General features: G+C 32.8%; 1 protein-coding gene across 3 annotated transcripts in view; it reads left to right on the top strand.

Annotated features, from left to right (window-relative positions):
* Nucleotides 1–18,670, top strand: part of LOC123542607 (uncharacterized) — a 48,493-nt gene that overhangs the window by 13,708 nt on the left and 16,115 nt on the right. Inside the window, exons 1-2 of one of the 3 annotated variants that reach the window (XM_045328532.2) lie at nt 4,782–5,097; nt 13,597–14,178. In XM_045328532.2, the coding sequence (XP_045184467.2) occupies nt 13,685–14,178 (494 nt within the window). In that variant the 5' untranslated portion in view covers nt 4,782–5,097; nt 13,597–13,684. Of the gene's footprint in view, nt 1–4,781; nt 5,098–10,052; nt 10,153–13,596; nt 14,179–18,670 lie in introns of those variants that run through there. The other 2 variants (XM_045328531.2, XM_045328530.2) reach the window with 2 other exon arrangements.

Genomic DNA, 18,670 nt, shown 5'->3' on the forward strand with positions numbered 1-18,670 from the left:
TCTTCATATAGGATTATATAAGTTGTTTTTTTGTTTTTGTTTTTTTTTTAAAAAATCATTTTCTATTATTCATAATATGACCAAACGTTAATTTGAAAGACAGCCTTGATGAACTGATAATTCTGCTTCTTTCCGAACCTCCATTGTATATATTATTCTGTATTCTTAAATTAATGCATGTTTTTTTGGTACATTTTTTAATCATTCGTTTTAAAAAAATTGCGATATCTATTATTTGATTTAATTGTAACAAATAACTTAAAATTACCCTTTGACTTTTATTGTGTATTACAATATTGCCTAGGGGTAAACAATATCCGGTCAGTGTTGTTTCAAGGCGGGTCATAAAAGATATGTTACCCCCACTTACTATAAGTATTTTATGGTTTTATGGTTTTTGCGTTGTAATATATTTCTGTCTTTATATTTCTGTCTTTTCCCTTTCTTTCATGAAATTTGTTTTTACGATTTTTACCCTTATTTCATGAATCATATGACAGTAGAAAGAATCAACAAATTTAAAATTCACATCGTTAACAGAGCTGTTCCGTAAATATTTACTGAGTAAAGATCCTGGCCCAAATTACACGAAAAATATTATTATTACTTAGGTAAGTCTGCTAAAATTGAGATATTGATGAAGTTATTGTTATTTAATGTTGTAGTAGTATTTGTCAGCAGTACCAATTCAAGTCACGCAAATATGATATTTCTATTTAGACACGATATAAGAAATGTATCCTTACCATGCTAAATTACAATAATGAACTTGTCTATCTTTCAATTTTGACAGTACTATTAAATATGAAAAGGGTGCATACCAAAAACCTTACTGGCTGAATGGCAGACAGTGCAGATCATGATCAGTCTGCACGGATGTGCAGGCTGATCATGATCTACACTGATTACAAAGGAAGAACCAGACGTGTCCAGCATGGTAAGGATTAAGTATTTTCTTTTAAAAGTATAAGTCTTATTTCTGTACTTCTTTTTCTTTAAAGCGACCGGCCTCCAGATCGTTCGACAACAAAAATACTTTTTAGATATCTTGAAAAAAATGCTATATTTCTTATGAAGGCTTCAAAACTTAATTACTGACAAACTTTATGTTATGGAAATACATGAGAATTTGCTGTTTTTACTACCGTTTACGATGAAAATCGAAAAACGTTAGTGGTTTAGAATTTTGAAAATAATTTAGAATCAAAAGCTCATTTTCTAATGTTCATAATATGTGAAAGAAAGCGCGTATAGAGGATGTATATACGCTTTCTAAATAGTTTAGATACCATATTCATATTCTTGAATATTTATTTTATTTACAGACAGTTTCTTGTGCGTAAATATTTCTTTTCTGTACATAGATATACGTTAGCATGATGTTTCATGTATTAAAAAGAAAGTAAATCTATGTGTTCGATGTATAAAATGTAACGATTTCTAAATATTTTACATAACATATTCATAAATATTACTTTTATTTGACAATTAATAATAAAGTGTTATATAAATTTTCGACTTGTTCCGATTTTCACTTTAATAATTATCAAAACTGCATTCAATTCAAATATATCGTTTAACAAACCGCCCGCCTGTAAATGCATCAGTTAATTATCGATTATTCCCCCGTATTACTACAACAACAACAATTAGTACGGAAATCAACGAATCCGTACGGTAGCGATGATATTGGATTATTGGTTTTATTGATTTTTATGATAGGTAGATCTGTCCCGCTTTATCGGTTTCGAGATGTTACTAAAAGTTGGTAATGCTGTGTATTATTGCTATACAATGGGCTCGTAATAGAACTGCTTTAGCTCATTTGTATCTCAAAGATTCTTCGAATGAAATTTTAAGAACGCGTAGATTTATTTAACATCAGCCTGCACATCATGGTCTGCAATGTTCGCTATTCAGTCAGTAAATTTTCAGTGAACACCCCTTTAAATAATAAATGATACTGCAAAAATTAAATGATAGGCCACTTGATTTTAGAAATTTAGCAGGTTAAAGATTAAGATATGTACAGAATTTCGTAGACAATGTAAACGCAAATAGAACGAGGATGAAACCACCAAATAAAGGAACACTGTAGGGCACCGCCATGGGGAGAGGGGAGGGGGATGGGGGCGATCAGTGGCCAGAAAACACTACTGGAGTTTATAAACCAGTTAATAGTGCACCTAACCTCGCTTTTAATCCATCTCATGTCTCAACGGTACATGAACGTGTAGATGAAAGATATCCCCGATAGTTTTTCTTATTGTCATCAATTTATATTTCATGCAATGCACCTTAAGTAATATCGTATTGCCAAAATAGCAATATCGTTTATTAATAAGGTCAAGGTCACTCACCTAACAATTTTGTCCTTCAATAAAACTTTACCCATGATGTACTAATGTCAATAAACACCGTTTTAAAGTCGATATTGCTAATAAAGAATGACTGATAGCGAAATATGTTAACATAGAGGCAATCAGCCATGAATCTGCGGTTAAAACAAAAACAAAAGCCATAGTTTAAGTGTACCTTTGAAAACATTTTGTGCATGAGTTCAAAAGTACAAAGCGGTATATGAAATTTGTTATGCTCCATCAGTTTGATACACATGTATTCGAATGTAGGTAAAGTAATTGTGTTTATCTATTTCCGTTTAAACATATTATGATGTAGTTTGAATATGTCTTTATACAGAAACGTTTATGACCTTGTAAAAATATCTTATATTGGCCTTTTTCGCGGACTGATCCATCTTAAGTGTCATACAAGATAATTGATGCATCTTTTTTAACCCTCCCGCTTAGCTCAATAGGGAGAGCGCCGACCTACGGATCGTGAGGTTTACATATATACATTTACACATGTGTACATCACATTGAATACAAGCAGTAAATCAAATACATACAAAGGGGTTAGGCTAAAAGTTACTCCAACATTATCAAGGGCCATCCGCAGGATCGTGACTCGTACAGAATCCAGGAACCCGCCCGCTTAGCTCATTAGGGAGAGCGTTGGTCTACGGATCGCAGGGTCGCGAGTTCGATCCTCGGGCGGGGCGTATGTTCTCCGTGACGATTTGATGAAAGACATTGTGTCTGAAATCATTCGTCCTCCACCTGTGATAATTCATTTGGTGAAATTGTCAGTTAAACCCAAAACAAACAAACAAACCAGGAAAGGTTAACTATCCGCCTTAAATAACAGAAATACTGTTCAAAACAACGTTAAACCCCAAAACAAACAAAGAGTTAATATTGTCCGTAAGGATTGACCTGGCACTCCTTAATCTTCGCCAATTTTCTTTATTGCTTTGTAGACTCAAATACATTGTTTTAAGTCATTTCATTTTATTTAGGTCAAATGTTTCATACATATTCTGATCTTAACCGGTCTGTTTGTTTGTTTTGGGTTTCAGGAATAAGGTCAGTAATTCGGTCGAAAATGTGCTTCCGTGGTGTAGTCGAAAGAAGTCCATAATAAATAGGTCCGAATTTTCCCATTTTCTGCGCAATTTCGTGTAGAACGAGTGCTTTAATCACACTTTTTCGCTACTAGAATACATTATGCATGAAATGAGACGGTTTTCATGTTCATACAACCCACATGGCAAGTTTTGCAGATCGAAACCGGAAGTAGGTGTTTATTGCGCGGAGGAGAGCAAATATGCGCCATTTTTAGGGTAGCAGACCACAACTGACTGGCATTTCATTAGGAACTATTCAGCCCCCTATTTTCTTTTCATTTTTGCGTTAATTTGTGATAGAACTTTCATGAAAAATTGGTGTAGGATAAAGTGATGTTCTCTAAGTTCTCTAAAGATACGTAAATACGACATGAAGTTGTCGTTTTTTATATGAAAGAAAGAAGGATTTGAATTACTGACGTTTAACCTTAACGCTTTTTTTCAACATTATTTCAGTTATGTCGCCCAACCAGTGTTCCTGATTCTGTGCAATTACAAACTGTTCTCCGTATGTGACTGCAAACTGCAAACTTCTTCTCCACCTGAATCAGAGGTGGAGAACGAATGATTCCAGACATAATGTCTTTTATCAAAATGTCACAGAGAACAATGTCACAGAGAACATACGTCTCGCCCAGCGATCGGACTCACAATCCCGCGATCCGTAGATCTGCGTTCTCCCTGTTAATCTAAGTGGGCGGGATCTAATTTAGATGGTGGCAAAGTCTTTTGCAATAAAACTTTATGTACACAATAAGTGACGCGCGCTTGTACAAATACGTCTAAAATAAATCCGTATGTACATGTATTAATTTTTAAAATACATCTATATACATGTAAACATGTATCTACTATATAAATGGAACGCACTTAAGCAAGTATAACGTTGCTATATAACTAATTAGGGATTCGGTCCACTCATATAAAATCAAGCCGGATGTATTTAGAATTCAAGAAATATTAGCATGTTTTTTTCAGTTAAACCAACTAAATGTCACTGTGTTTTTTCTTCAAATCTTGTAACAAACGTGTTTTTTTAATAACTAGTTATATTCCGTGTTGCTGCTCTTTGATTTAGCTTGTTTTGCAAGCAATAATACATTTCATTTTAATTTATTTTAAAACTATTTCAAGAATTCATGACATTATTTAAAAAGAATTAACATCAAAGAATGACAACTGCATATGTAAATACGTTATGATTATTTCTCGTTTTGATGTATTTAGCCATTACATTATGCAAATTTACGGATTTTAATCATTAAGACATTCGTGCCTTTTCCTTCTATTTCATTGAACGTTGATGGGGATTAAAGTTATTATCTTTGCTAGTAGTGGAACCTAAACTGACGTCAACTATAAATGATTAATTATGTTCATTGAAAACGTAACAACCGTTATATTTTCATTAGGCTATTTGGATTACTGTACAGACCTACTTTCAGTAGGCGGTGTCAAAACCTGAAAACATGAGGATATATCCTGCTATTTATTCATAGTTTAAACCAAGGAATTGTTTTATTCATTAGAGTACGAATTTATAATGCAGGAACTATAGCATTATGCGTGCTATTAAAAACTTTCGTTTGATTTCATGGAGTACTTCCTCAAGCTCTACTTAGTAACATGTAAGTTGTTCTGTAAGCTAAGTATGTGTTTGTGGGGAAGTTGGCAGTTACTTGCGGAGGACAGGTCTGTACTGGTACAAAATCTAGGAACACTAGTTAGATTAACTGCCCGTCGCATAACTGAAATACTGTTGGAAAACGGCGTTAAACCCAAACCAAACAAACAAATATTCAGTACACTTTATCAATTGTATACCTTAATCTGTGTAATTTAAAAGTGGCTCTGCATATTTTAGGAGTATTTCCGTATAATCCATATGAATGTATGTGCTTTTACGAAGTACCTATTTACATTTATAGGTTCCGCTTGGTGTTTATTCAACATAATTATGGACATTTCCTGGACAAGTATACATTTTCGATTTCATTGATTATTGAAGTACTTCATATTATTTTGACATACAAGTGTTCCATATTTTTTCGACATTTAAGTGTTTCATATGATTTCGACATTTAAGTGTTTCATATGATTTCGACATTTAAGTGTTCCATATGATTTTGACATTTAAGTGTTCCATATGATTTCGACTTTTAAGTGTTTTTTTTCCATATGATTTCAACATTTAAGTGTCCCATATGATTTCGACATTTAAGTGTTTCATATGATTTCGGCATTTATGTGTTTCATATAATTTTGACATTTAAGTGTCCCATTTGATTTTGATATTTAAGATTTTCATATGATTTCAACATTTAAGTGTTCCACGTGATTTCGACATTTAAGTGTTCCATATGATTTCGATATTTAAGTATTCCATGCAACTTACTGGTCATTAGACCGATCTGGGCTCTCCTCCTAATTTTTTGTGTACGATTTTAGTACCACATTGTAATCCCATGCGTGCTCAGTATATAAGTGTATGAGAATGTAGGAAAACCGCATTTTTCCGTGTAATAACATCTGCAGAATCCTGAGAGACTGGTTTGAACCTAAGCGTATTCGTGAACTCAGTGTGCTATTCTAGCATAAAACTAGATATGCTATTCTAGCATAAAACTAGATATGCTGTTATAGCATAAAACTAGATATGCTATTCTAGCATAAAACTAGATATGCTGTTGTAGCATAAAACTATATATGCTATTTTAGCATAAAGCTAGATATGCTATTTTAGCATAAAACTAGATATGATATTTTAGCATAAAACTAGCATAAAACTAGATATGCTGTTATAGCATAAAACTAGATATGCTGTTGTAGCATAAAACAAGATATGCTATTTTAGCATAAAACTAGATATACTGTTATAGCATAAAACTAGATATGCTGTTATAGCATAAAAGTAGATATGCTGTTATAGCATAAAACAAGATATGCTGTTATAGCATAAAACTAGATATGCTGTTATAGCATAAAACTAGATATGCTGTTATGACATAAAACTAGATGAGTTATAGCATAAAACAAGATATGCTGTTATAGCATAAAACTATATATGCTGTTGTAGCATAAAACTAAATATGCTGTTGTAGCATAAAACTAGATATGCTGTTATAGCATAAAACTAGATACGCTGTTGTTATAGCATAAAACAAGATATGGTGTTATGACATAAAACTAGATATGCTGTTGTAACATAAAACTAGATATATGCTGTTGTAGCATAAAACTAGATATGCTGTTATGACATAAAACTAGATACGCTGTTGTAGCATAAAACTAGATACGCTGTTGTAGCATAAAACTAGATATGCTGTTGTAGCATGAAGCTAGATATGTTGTTGTAGCATAAAACTAGATATGCTGTTGTAGCATAAAACTAGATATGCTGTTCTGACATAAAACTATATGGATAAAAGCTTAAAAAAGACATATCCTCTATGAACATTATGAAATGTACATGGAATGCGCGGGAATAACCGTTTGATATCTTTTTATTTTTATTTCTTTTTAATTATGGAACACATATAGGCTTTGGAAGATCGGAACAAACATGGTATAAACAAATTGAAACGTAAAACATTTTCAACTTTGAATAGTTTCATTTTTTGTTAAAGACCCACCATGACCTACTTTTTCCTCCCACATGAACTTTGTGCAAATCATTCTGATAATACTGGTATAGTACAGCTATGGGACATGTGGACAACTTAGGCCCTCCCTGCATTAATGTGTTTTCACAACTTCATCTACAAACTTATTCATTCATTCTCTTTTCAATATACTTTTATAAATATAGAATAATAACTACCTAACACTGTAGAAACAAAGTGTGACCTAAACTCACCTTAATGCATCAAGTACCGTGCCTGCTACTGCATTAATTTAATGACATATGTAGACATTAAACACATTGTCTTGGCCTTTTATATATCATTGTCAATTTGTTAGTAGATATTTGTTATTTCTCATTCTCTTCATGCAGAACATGTATAATTACAATCATTGAAATACAAAAGAATACAGTTTTTTTTTGTGGTGTGTCTTTGAACATTTATATTTGTTTAATGGGATTCTTTATCCTTTGAAGTAAACATTGTCACGCCAGATATCCCGTGCAACCTTCAAAGTTCAATTACCTTATCTACAATTAAGTCAAATGTCACAGAGATACTAAAATTTCTAACCTGTTTTATTTCTGAAATTAATTGAGAATTAATAACAATAATAACTCATCTTGTCTGCTGATCATCCGTTCTCTCTGATGCTTGACATTTGCACGTACGTGGGTGAGAAAGCAGTCTCGAAATTCTGGCATAGCAACGCTTTGCAAAAGGCATAATTGTGTCATATCAAATACATCATTTTTCTAAAATGAGCCGCGCCATCAGAAAACCAACATAGTGCATTTGCGACCAGCATGGATCCAGACCAGCCTGCGCATCAGCGCAGTTCCGTCAGGATCCGTGCTGTTCGCTTTCAAAGCCTTTTGCAATTAGAGAAACCGTTAGCGACCAGCATGGATCCTGACCAGACTGCGAGGATGCGTAGGCTGGTCTGGATCCATGCTGGTCGCAAATGCACTATGTAGGTTTTTTTCATTGCGCTGCCCAAAAATGACAGAGAGACACAGCTCATAACTCTGTCAGGAAGCTTTATATCCATAAAAATGTTTATATACTCTAAAATTATAACCTGTTATGATTTAAATGCATTTGAATTAACAGCCATGACCTCTTTTAATATTAGCGTGAATTGATATCCTAGTTTGTTTGGTTGTTTTTTGTTTTTTTTTTGGAACAAAAATAGGTGTATTGTTTTTATTGATATTACCTTTTCACAATGTTTTAGAAAAAAACATATTACAAAACTAAAAGAAAATATTGTTGAATTTTATGTACGAGGAATTTCACAAGTAACTAACTTTACTAAGGTAGTAAATCCTTCAAAGCGAAAGACAATATACTTGCAAGTTTGTATATTCTCGTCTATTATTTCGGCACTCTTCGATTGAAAATCTAGCTCGTGCGTGCAATTATTTCGGCTATAGCCGGAGAATACCGGGGTCACAAAATGATTGATCTTAAATGACAGCAAATGTTTTGCAAAAATGTTAAAATTAATAACACATTTGTCAAGAAGAATCGTTAATTTCATAAACGTGCTCAGAATCATTTGAACGTGCCTCTTGTATTGGCAGATTTGTAAGCTCAAATATTTTTAAAACATTATGAGTAAGTAAAAGTTACGTTGAATATATCTGAAAAGAAAATAGTATAAAAATTGACATGTATACTTGTATCGCCATAAATATACCTTAACATTTACCCAGACCCACTTAAAAAGTAGAAACAAAGAAAACGGATGAAAAAATGTAAAAAAAAGAACAAATGTTGAAAACTTGAAATATTATTTATCAGTGTTGGATAAAAATCCGTATTTGTAGTTACGTATTCTCCGTAATGCGTATTCGGAATCTTTCGGTCATGACAGAAAATTATTTTTCATAACAACCGAAGAGTGCCGAAAACGCATTCGGAGAAAATGTAATCAAACGGAAAATGCCGATGGTTATAACAGGTCCACTACCTTAAAAAGGCTCAAATGGGTTAAACCAAAGATTGATGAGTTGAGCGACGCTAGTCTGACCGTGACTGAATGGTTCAGTATACAATCATTTATAGCATTGAAATAATAGATTGATAGCAAAATGAGACCTTAATAGACCTTTAAAATTGTCTACATATTAAAATTGTACAGTAATAATTCGTCTTTCCGCGTATATATCTCTTGCACACATGAGAGTTTGCAATTAAGATAAAAAAAATAGGGTTTTGACTTTACGGTAGTTGGCTTGTAATTACATTCGAAAATGTCCATGTGTTTACGTTTTCCCGTCAGGCCATTCGGCATACATCGGACGGAAAGTAGTTTAACAATCACATAATGATTAAGTTTCCTTAAAAAAAACCCCGAAAAATATTGATAACGGAGACGAGAAATGCAACAGTGTCATTCCAGCTTGTCTTTTTTTCAATGACATAACGGTGACGTCACGTGATACTACAATATTTATGAAATGGCATTGGCATGTTAGTATATCACATAATATTTGATTACAAAGTGACAGTCCCCCCCCCCCCCCCCACCCACCTCCCCCCCCTCCGAGGAGCAGTTGTAGCGAGCTGTGACTATATCACTGAAATACAAGCTTTAGATGTAGGTCTGCAGCAAAATTGTAGATGATAACAAATTTGCAACTGATTTACCTCTGAAAATAAATCAGATCTGACGAGGCGCATTTATGTTGCACTGAAAGCACAGTAATGATTAATACAGTTTACAATTTTTAAACAATGCGCATGCGTATCTTGAAAAAAATCGGAAAAAATATGACGAATGCGTACAAAAATATTGTTAACATCAAAAAAGACGAAATTAAACACATTGACATTTTATTTGCAATATTAAACATTAGTGTATGCGCAATGATTAATGATTTTATTATGATAAAGATGTATATTAAAAGAAAAGTTTATCCGCCCAGAATAATTGAGCGTAACCAACTGTCAAACAAGAGTTTGATGTCTGTATGTTTGGTAATTATATAACCATTTTGTGAGTGCGTGTCTAACTGTTTTTCGGTGTATGTGGGTACTTGGAGTTTCATGATGGTAAATATGCATTCTATGTACACTTGTGATGCATTGGAATTAATTATCGATTTTTTGAAAACGTTTCTTTGTTTTGGTGACAGTGTGATACTCGAGATTTTTAAAACTTCCATACGTATTTGGAGATATGCCATGCAGCATTTAATGATTGTGCGTTATTTTGCAAGTGTCATTTGATATTTATCAAAATCAACATTTTTTAAACTTTACAAACAGAGAAATTGATGATGTGTGAACATGGCACAAAAACAGCAATATTTATAACCATACAATAACTTTATTTCATTTTTAACACCTAGTCTGATTTTTTTTTAAAAAAAGATTTCAATTTATAGTTTATTTATGTCTCATTCATGTGCAAACATAAAAATTTGCATACAACATAAAACAATTGTAAATGACCGTTCTAAGTAGAACTACAAGAGACAATATATAGACTCTTATTATAAACACACATTTTAACTTACATATTCATATTAAAAAATTGGAACTTGATTCGATCATGAACAAGGGCATCGGTTCGACTGCGCTCCCAGCAAACATATATTGCAAGACATACTAAGGGAAACAGCTTAAGAATCACCACTTCCCTTCATTTGTAGAAAAGTCAATGGGTTGTGTAAATAATCCCAAGACATGTTTTACATGACAAATTAAATGAGCATTTTCGTATGTAGGACAAGTTGTTTTTCACGGGATTTCACTTCTTGTAATAACTTCCAATGCCAGATAGACTGTAAGTACATGTATAGGTTCACCATAGTAACCGAACGTGTGTGTGAATAGCATTAAAAGAGCCAACTTTTATCAACTGGATACAAAGATGCATGCAGATGCAATCTTTATTCAGAAATGTGCTCAGAAGGTTTTTTGTGCGTTCTGGCCATTGAAAAAATACGAGTGCACGAGTTGTGATTTCTTTTTGTGATAAAATCAGATTAAATATCAATATATAGATATTTTATGAGCTATTGTAACTTTAAAAAAAAAAAAAAGAAGAAAGATCTTGAAATGAGTAGAATTGTAAAATAACTATGATTTAGGTTAAAGGACACTAATTCATCCTTTATTGTTTCATACAAAATTGACAATTTTATGTCTTATTTACGTATCTTCTTAGAACATCACAATATTCTACACCTAGTTTTCATGATAGTTCTTTCATAAATTAACGAAACGCGGGATAGAAAATAAAGGGTTGTGTAGTTCCGGATGAAATGCTGACTAATGGTGGTCTGCTACCATTAACATGCGAATATTTACTTTTGTCAGCATGATTATTTTCCTTCGGACATAAGTCGACTAGATCACGTAAGCACACATTTACCGTATTACTGGTCTTGTTCGTCTCGAGATATTGACAAAATAATTGTTCAAACGTACGTCAAATGATAAAATGTACTTCAGGTAACATTAAAAAATAAATGATAAAATAATAAGTTTCACTGGAAGACTTTTCAAGTTTACTGTATTATCAGCCGAGTCTTTCCTATCCTGAACATATTTCTATATGTCGGCGGCAATCGGACATAAACAGATGTTGCTTTGTTTAAACCAGGCAGTAGTTAATCATAGAACACAGAAAATCTAATACTTTTTGCCGGCTAAAGTTTGAATAGAGATTATTTTTTTTCGTAAAAATACATTATGTTTCAATGATGTTATATATTATATAAGTTATATATTCTGACATTCGACATCCGATCCTTGGGCCTAAAAAAAATCTTTGTTTCCGGTAACATGCTAAAAAAATTAGGGTAGGTAGGTCGGAATTTTTTTTTTTTTTTTTTGGATTTTTTTTTTTTAAGGCAGACTTTTCGGAAATTATTTTTTTGTCAAAAAATGATTACAAGTAAGGGGGTTATGCCTTAAGAGCATCAGTAAGTTGATTTCTTACATCACTGGCCATGTTTAAAGCATAAAAAGTGCAGTTTTGCATCTTTTTGTTAAAGAGTTGAAAAAATATTCTCCAAGACCATAAAACCATAATAGGGTCGGGCCAAAAATTTAGGGTAGGTCGGGATACCGGAAACAAACAATTTTTTTACGCCTTGGTACTTTATAACACTAGTATACGTATTATAAAATGTCTAAAGATTTATTTTGTATACGTAATGGGTGCGGATAATGAGTACAGAAAGAGCTGCACTTATTAAGAGAGATAAAGATAACTTTAATGAAATAAAAAAAACTAGATTTTAATTTAATCTAACACTTGTTCTAATTATGTTAATTATTTATTCACTTCACGATTTTACTAACTCGTTTATTAACGAGCCGAGGTTTAAGTAAGGCAGTCAGACAATATTAGTTTTATTTAGCTTCTTAAGAAAAGAAAAATGAAAACATTGGCGATTGTGCATTTTGTTGTTGTTGTTTTTTTTTTCGGCATACATGCTCGTTTTAGAACGTTGAATACTTTTTGAGCCACGAGAACATGTATAAGAAATATACTCATGTGCTTTACACAATTAGATATCATTATCAAAGTAAATATATTCAATATACAAATGTACCGAAGCAAGGTGTACGCTGTGACACATGTTTTCCCTTGTTGAAATGATAGAAATTATACTGCACTGATATGATGATGGTCATGACAGGTGTAACACGCCAAATGAGGTTAAATTCTGGATCAAAATGTCGAGGTCGTCTGGTAAAATTGTAATGGGACGCAAATTCAATTAAATTCAAAAACAATTCGTGTTTAGAATAGCAATAGATGACGTAAATTCCACAAGGAAATTAGTTTATATGTTCAAAATCATATTCAGAACAAAATATAAAGTTCAAACAAAAAGTGGGTAGGACTGAAAATTAAAGAAATGGTCAAACTAAAAAAAGTGTTTAGCTATGTGTATGATTTTAAAATTAGAACCAACGATAGCAATGCTGCATTTATTAATACTTGTCATCTTCATATAATTAAATGTTTTTCTTCTCTCATGTGAACGAAAAAGTCTCCAACAGGGTTGATACGGGTGTTTATTTTTCCTTTTTTGTTTAACGCCGTTTTTCAACAGTAGTTCATTTATGTATCGGCGGGGATAGGGATGCGGGGAACTTTGTGGAAAGGATACACCGTCAAATACCTAAACCGATACAGAATTCCATGACGTTATCGTCTATTCATATTCTTGCAGTATAACAGAAATGTAAGGAACACATTTGAAGAAAAATAATGATAAAACTGACAAAGTTTTGTGTAAATGTATGCAAATATTGAGGGCCCGATTGAAATCTGACTCATTTAAATGAGATCCGTCCGATTAGATATAGCCTTTATTTTATAACAAAGTTGGTAAACGAATTGTTCTTTTCATTCATATATACCAACATCTACAAAACCGAATGAAACACACTACAAATGTATTTAGACGATTGTCTCACTGATATATTCATGAGGATATTCAATTAAAACTGCCCTACTTTGTTTCATTTTAGTATAGCCGAGGGGGACACAAACCAAGAGCGAGAAACAATAACCTGATCCAACTTGATAGCTTACGACGGATGCACCACTAAACACAAAATGAACATGTCAATAGTTACTGAGAATGCAAATGAAACCAGTCTAGTTTTTCAAGCTGGGACTGTGACTGGTACAGGAGACTGGTTATTAAATGTTACAACAACAGTAGACCCCGACAAACATTTGGAAATAGCTAAGCATTTAACAGCAGACGACAAAAGTACTACAACATTATCAAACATAGTAAAACAAATTGTGTTACAGTCTACAACAGAAATTGCTCAAAATCTACAAGATCTTACTACAAGAACATTCGCTTTGGAGAATTATTCTCAACCGGAAGTGACGATTAGAAAACCGGAAGTCTTATCCGAAAGTGATAGTTTTGGAACAGCAGAGAAAGTTGTGGTTGGTGCAGCTGTTATTGTAGCGTGTTTAGCTTTGACTGGAATATTACTAAGACTTTTAGGGCCTTACTTTCGATCTAAAAGTGCAAGTAAAGATAACGAAGAGGAGAAAATAAACCCACCTGATTTATTTATATCAAAATTAAGGTGAGTCATTTCAGTATTTTATCTACATATTTCAACCCAACCCCCATTTCCGACTATCACTGGGCGTGATATCTATTCAAACTGCTGGAATAACAGATATGTGGACTAAAATGTTAGCAGGATATTTTGTTGCAATAGCCGCCGTTAAAATATAAAGTACTACTACTACTACAGTACATATAATCATAATATTTACGATTGTTTTATCTTCACTAACTATTCGCGAATAATATGCCACACGCGAATTCCAAATATTCATGACTATTAATTGGCATCATGTCTTAACCCTTAAATTTCAGTGAAGAAACTTTGAGATACAAATGAACTAAAGCAGTTCGTTTGGTTCTTTCAGGTGCCCAGTGTAAAGCATTGATACACGGGATGAATTTTTAAATTTTAAATTTGCTAAATTTCTATAATTAAATTGTCCATCTTTCGATTTGGACAGTACCATTAACTGTTAAAAAAACGGGGTGCTTACCAAAATATACTGACTGAATGGCGAACAGTGCAGATCATGATCAGACTGCATGGCAAAGGCAGAATCAATCGTGTTTATCATGATAATGGTTGAACCACAAACTGTCATATTTCGCGAATGCTTTACACCGCGAATAAGGCTACATACAGTGAAATTGTTTAGCTTACGAGAAAGGTCAACGATCTACAGTATACTCTAAGCTATTTCTATATTAAGTAAAACCATAGGCAATCACAGCCTAAACATAGCGTCAAGATTACATTCAGTTTATTTATTTACTTAAATGTTGCATAAATTTACCTTGTTATTTAGTGTTTCTTCTATACAGTTACGGAACGAATTTAGTCAATATAACAAAATAATATTAATACAAAACGTACCAACACCGTATTAAGAATTAGAAATGCGCTGCGAAAAGTGTCTAGCGAACACGTATAAGATTTTCAATTTTAAATATCCAAGAGTGTAGTCGAGACTATGACATAACTGCAAGATTATAGATAGTGAAAAAAATATTAGTATAGATTTTTAGAATGTAATTTAGTCAGTATCATTTCGGGTAAATTTTTAATGTCATCCACAGGTGTCTTTTAATTTTATGTATTTACAAAAAGGTAATAAAATCTTAATTTGATTAAGAACATTTGTCGCCTAAAATGCCTTACACCTAAGTTCAAATGCGACTGCTATTTATTTGCGAGATGTGAACGAATTCTATAGATTTTGTTTTTAATCAAAAAGACAGTGCTGTTCTAACGGCTTATGTTATTAAACTGCAAAGTGAACAAAAAACTGATTTAACTTTGCACTGTGTATATGAGCCGTGCCATGAGAAAACCAACATAGTGGGTTTGCGCCCAGCATGGATCCAAACCAGCCTGTGCATCCGCACAGTATGGTCAGGATCAATGCTGTTCACTTTCAAAGCCTATTGGAATTAGAGAAACCGTTAGCGAACAGCATGGATCCTGACCAGGCTGCGCGGAAGCGCAGGCTGGTCTGGATCCATGCTGGTCGCAAAGCCACTATGTTGGTTTTCTCATGGCACGGCTCATATATCATTTTGAAAGCGGTTCATAGACACCTTTCCCACTAAGTCTGACATATGAAGTGTAGCAATCTCAAAAAAGTTGTTTTAAGTCTAACTACAAAAACGTCACGCAAATTAAAAACGGACTTGTGTTCTTTTTGAACAATTATTTTTGCATTAACGCAAAAAAGGATATAGCATTGTTTTTGCAAGATTAGGTGTAAAGATATTTAATGGAGGTCAAAAGACAAGCACGTTGAGTAGAAAGCATTTTTAAAATTTCGGAATTGTTAAAATACTTGTCATTTAAAAATGTTACCAACGTTTCAAGAACATGCTAATCGGGGCAGTTTTAATTTTAAGAATAGTAATTTCTCTCTATTTTTGAGACTGTTGGATGCTAATGGCCTTAACAAACTGTTGCTCCTTTATGAGACTTGATCGGATTATTTCAAGTGTTACAAAAATAAAACAAAATGGAATTGGAATTATGCCCGTTTACGAAATAACTTTTATCATGAAAATGGCGTGCATGCAGAGGGGAGGATGTGGTGGATGGGATAGGGCGGGTAGGGTTTGGATGGTGTGGAGGTGTAGTTAGGGTGCGGGTAGGGTTTGGGTGTAGGATAGAGATCGTCAACCGATGGATTTTCCGATTTCTGTTAATAATTATGTCCAAATATTCTCCTTTTTTCGCCTAGAGGGTTTGCACCTTAAAGATGTCTCTCATCAGTTTAATAATAATCCAATTTCATTCGATTCCTATAAACCAATAAAAGCGCAAATATTTGAAGTGATAAAATCTACACACGCATCCTGTGCAAAAAACAACAACAAAAAAAAACACCAAGAAACAACAAAAACAACAATAAAGACAATGTTAAATCTTCTCACGATGATCGATATATCAACAGAAACATCAAATCATCATTTTGCGCCCTCCTTAGATAAATAAAAAAAATAAGTATATACTGTTTTAATGATAAATCCATGATGTAAAATGGCATTACGTAAAATATATAACATACAATAAAACATTGCACAACTAATGAAAATAAAAGAAAGTTTATGACGTTTGAGGAACAAGAACACCAAAAAGTTACACCCTACACCTAATTTGTAATGAAAGTCAGCAGTATCATTTAACTTAAATGTTACCATAAGCTATAAATGTCACTTAGCAACTATTATCGTCTGCAACAAAAAATTCAACACCTGGTGTAAATGACAAGTACTGACGGTTTCTACAAGCTTATGATTATCATACGTACAGGTATTTATGTGGTTTTAGTTTCACTTTATTGGCAAATCAGCATTTATACAATGCCTTTGGCCATTTACAAACACATTACATAAATAAATATGGCATATATACATACAAGAAACAAACAATTACAATACATATTATAAATATTACAAATTTCTAAGAAGCAGCAATAACTGTAAATTTTTCCTTCCTAACTTTCATTGCACTATACACATATTTTGCAAGATTTCTAATGGTTCTAACATTTCTACTAGATACAACATTTGTAAATTTGGTAACAGATGCCCAAGAACTATTTTTGATTATTTTTTGGCGTACTAAGTAAATGGGCAAAAGACGGACAACAAAGTAAGAAATGGTATTCACTTTCAACTTGATTTCTGGTACATATTTTACATATCCTGTTATCTCTGTCAATTCCGTGTAAGTCTACCACTTTCTATTTCCAGACTATGTGAACTAAGCCTAAATCTAGAATATTCTATTCTTACTTTTTTACTTTGTAAAACATCGAGATATTTTTCAAATTTGAAAATCTGTTTTAAATTTTACATAGTACTGTACGCTGCCCCTAAAGTGACATGTTACACACATTTTTTCCAATTAGGTAATGTGAGACTTTTTTTTATTTCGTTTAAACGAAATCATTTCGTTTAAACGAAATAATCATGAAATGATTTCGTTTAAATAACTATTTCGTTTTTCGTTTAAACGAAATAACTTATTTCGTTTAAACGAAATCATTTCGTTTAAACGAAATAAAAAAAGTCTCACATTACCTAATTGGAAAAAAAGTGTGTAACATGTCACTTTAGGGGCACCGTAGTACTGCATCTTTGGCTGGTTACTTAAAATATCGTTCCAATTCTGAACATATTGATCGTATAACTTATTTCGTTTAAACGAATAAGTTATTTCGTTTAAACGAAATCATTTCGTTTAAACGAAATAACTTATTTCGTTTAAACGAAATCATTTCGTTTAAACGAAATAAAAAAAGTCTCACATTACCTAATTGGAAAAAAAGTGTGTAACATGTCACTTTAGGGGCACCGTAGTACTGCATCTTTGGCTGGTTACTTAAAATATCGTTCCAATTCTGAACATATTGATCGTATGTAACACCACCCCTTTAATGTGTACTGTAACAAAAATTGTATAAATATCGTGTCGTTTCCATAAAGATAATGTCCATAATTTGTTTATTGGCGCCAATACAACGGTTTCCCGTATGCAGATGTTAACCCCTTATCATGCTGGACACAATCATTTCTGCCTTTGCACTGTTCGCTATTCAGACATTAAATTTTCAGTGAATATCCCTTCGGATAATAAATGGTATTGCTCAAATTGAATGACGGACAGTTCAAGTTTAGAAATTTAGCAGACTACACCTTAACCAGACTCATTTTTTGGACAGTTTTGGTCCAAGCACACTGCTAGATTTAGCAGCTGAATGTTCACACTTTCTGAAAGAGCGTATAGATTCGGGTTTTTTTTTTCTTCATATTTCCTTAGTATTCACGATTCATGAAAACATGTCTTATTTTGTGAAATTCTATTAAATTATCGCACATATGCATTGTAAATGTAATAGCTCTTCAAATCTTTTTTAATCATAAATTCGAGAATGCCTTCGAATTTTTTGTTTGTTCTGTTTTATTTTAAGCCTATCAAACAAATATTGCAGAAATACCGCGGCGATAATAAGTTA

This window comes from Mercenaria mercenaria, chromosome 19, assembly GCF_021730395.1.
Source record: "Mercenaria mercenaria strain notata chromosome 19, MADL_Memer_1, whole genome shotgun sequence".
NCBI lineage: Eukaryota > Metazoa > Mollusca > Bivalvia > Venerida > Veneridae > Mercenaria > Mercenaria mercenaria.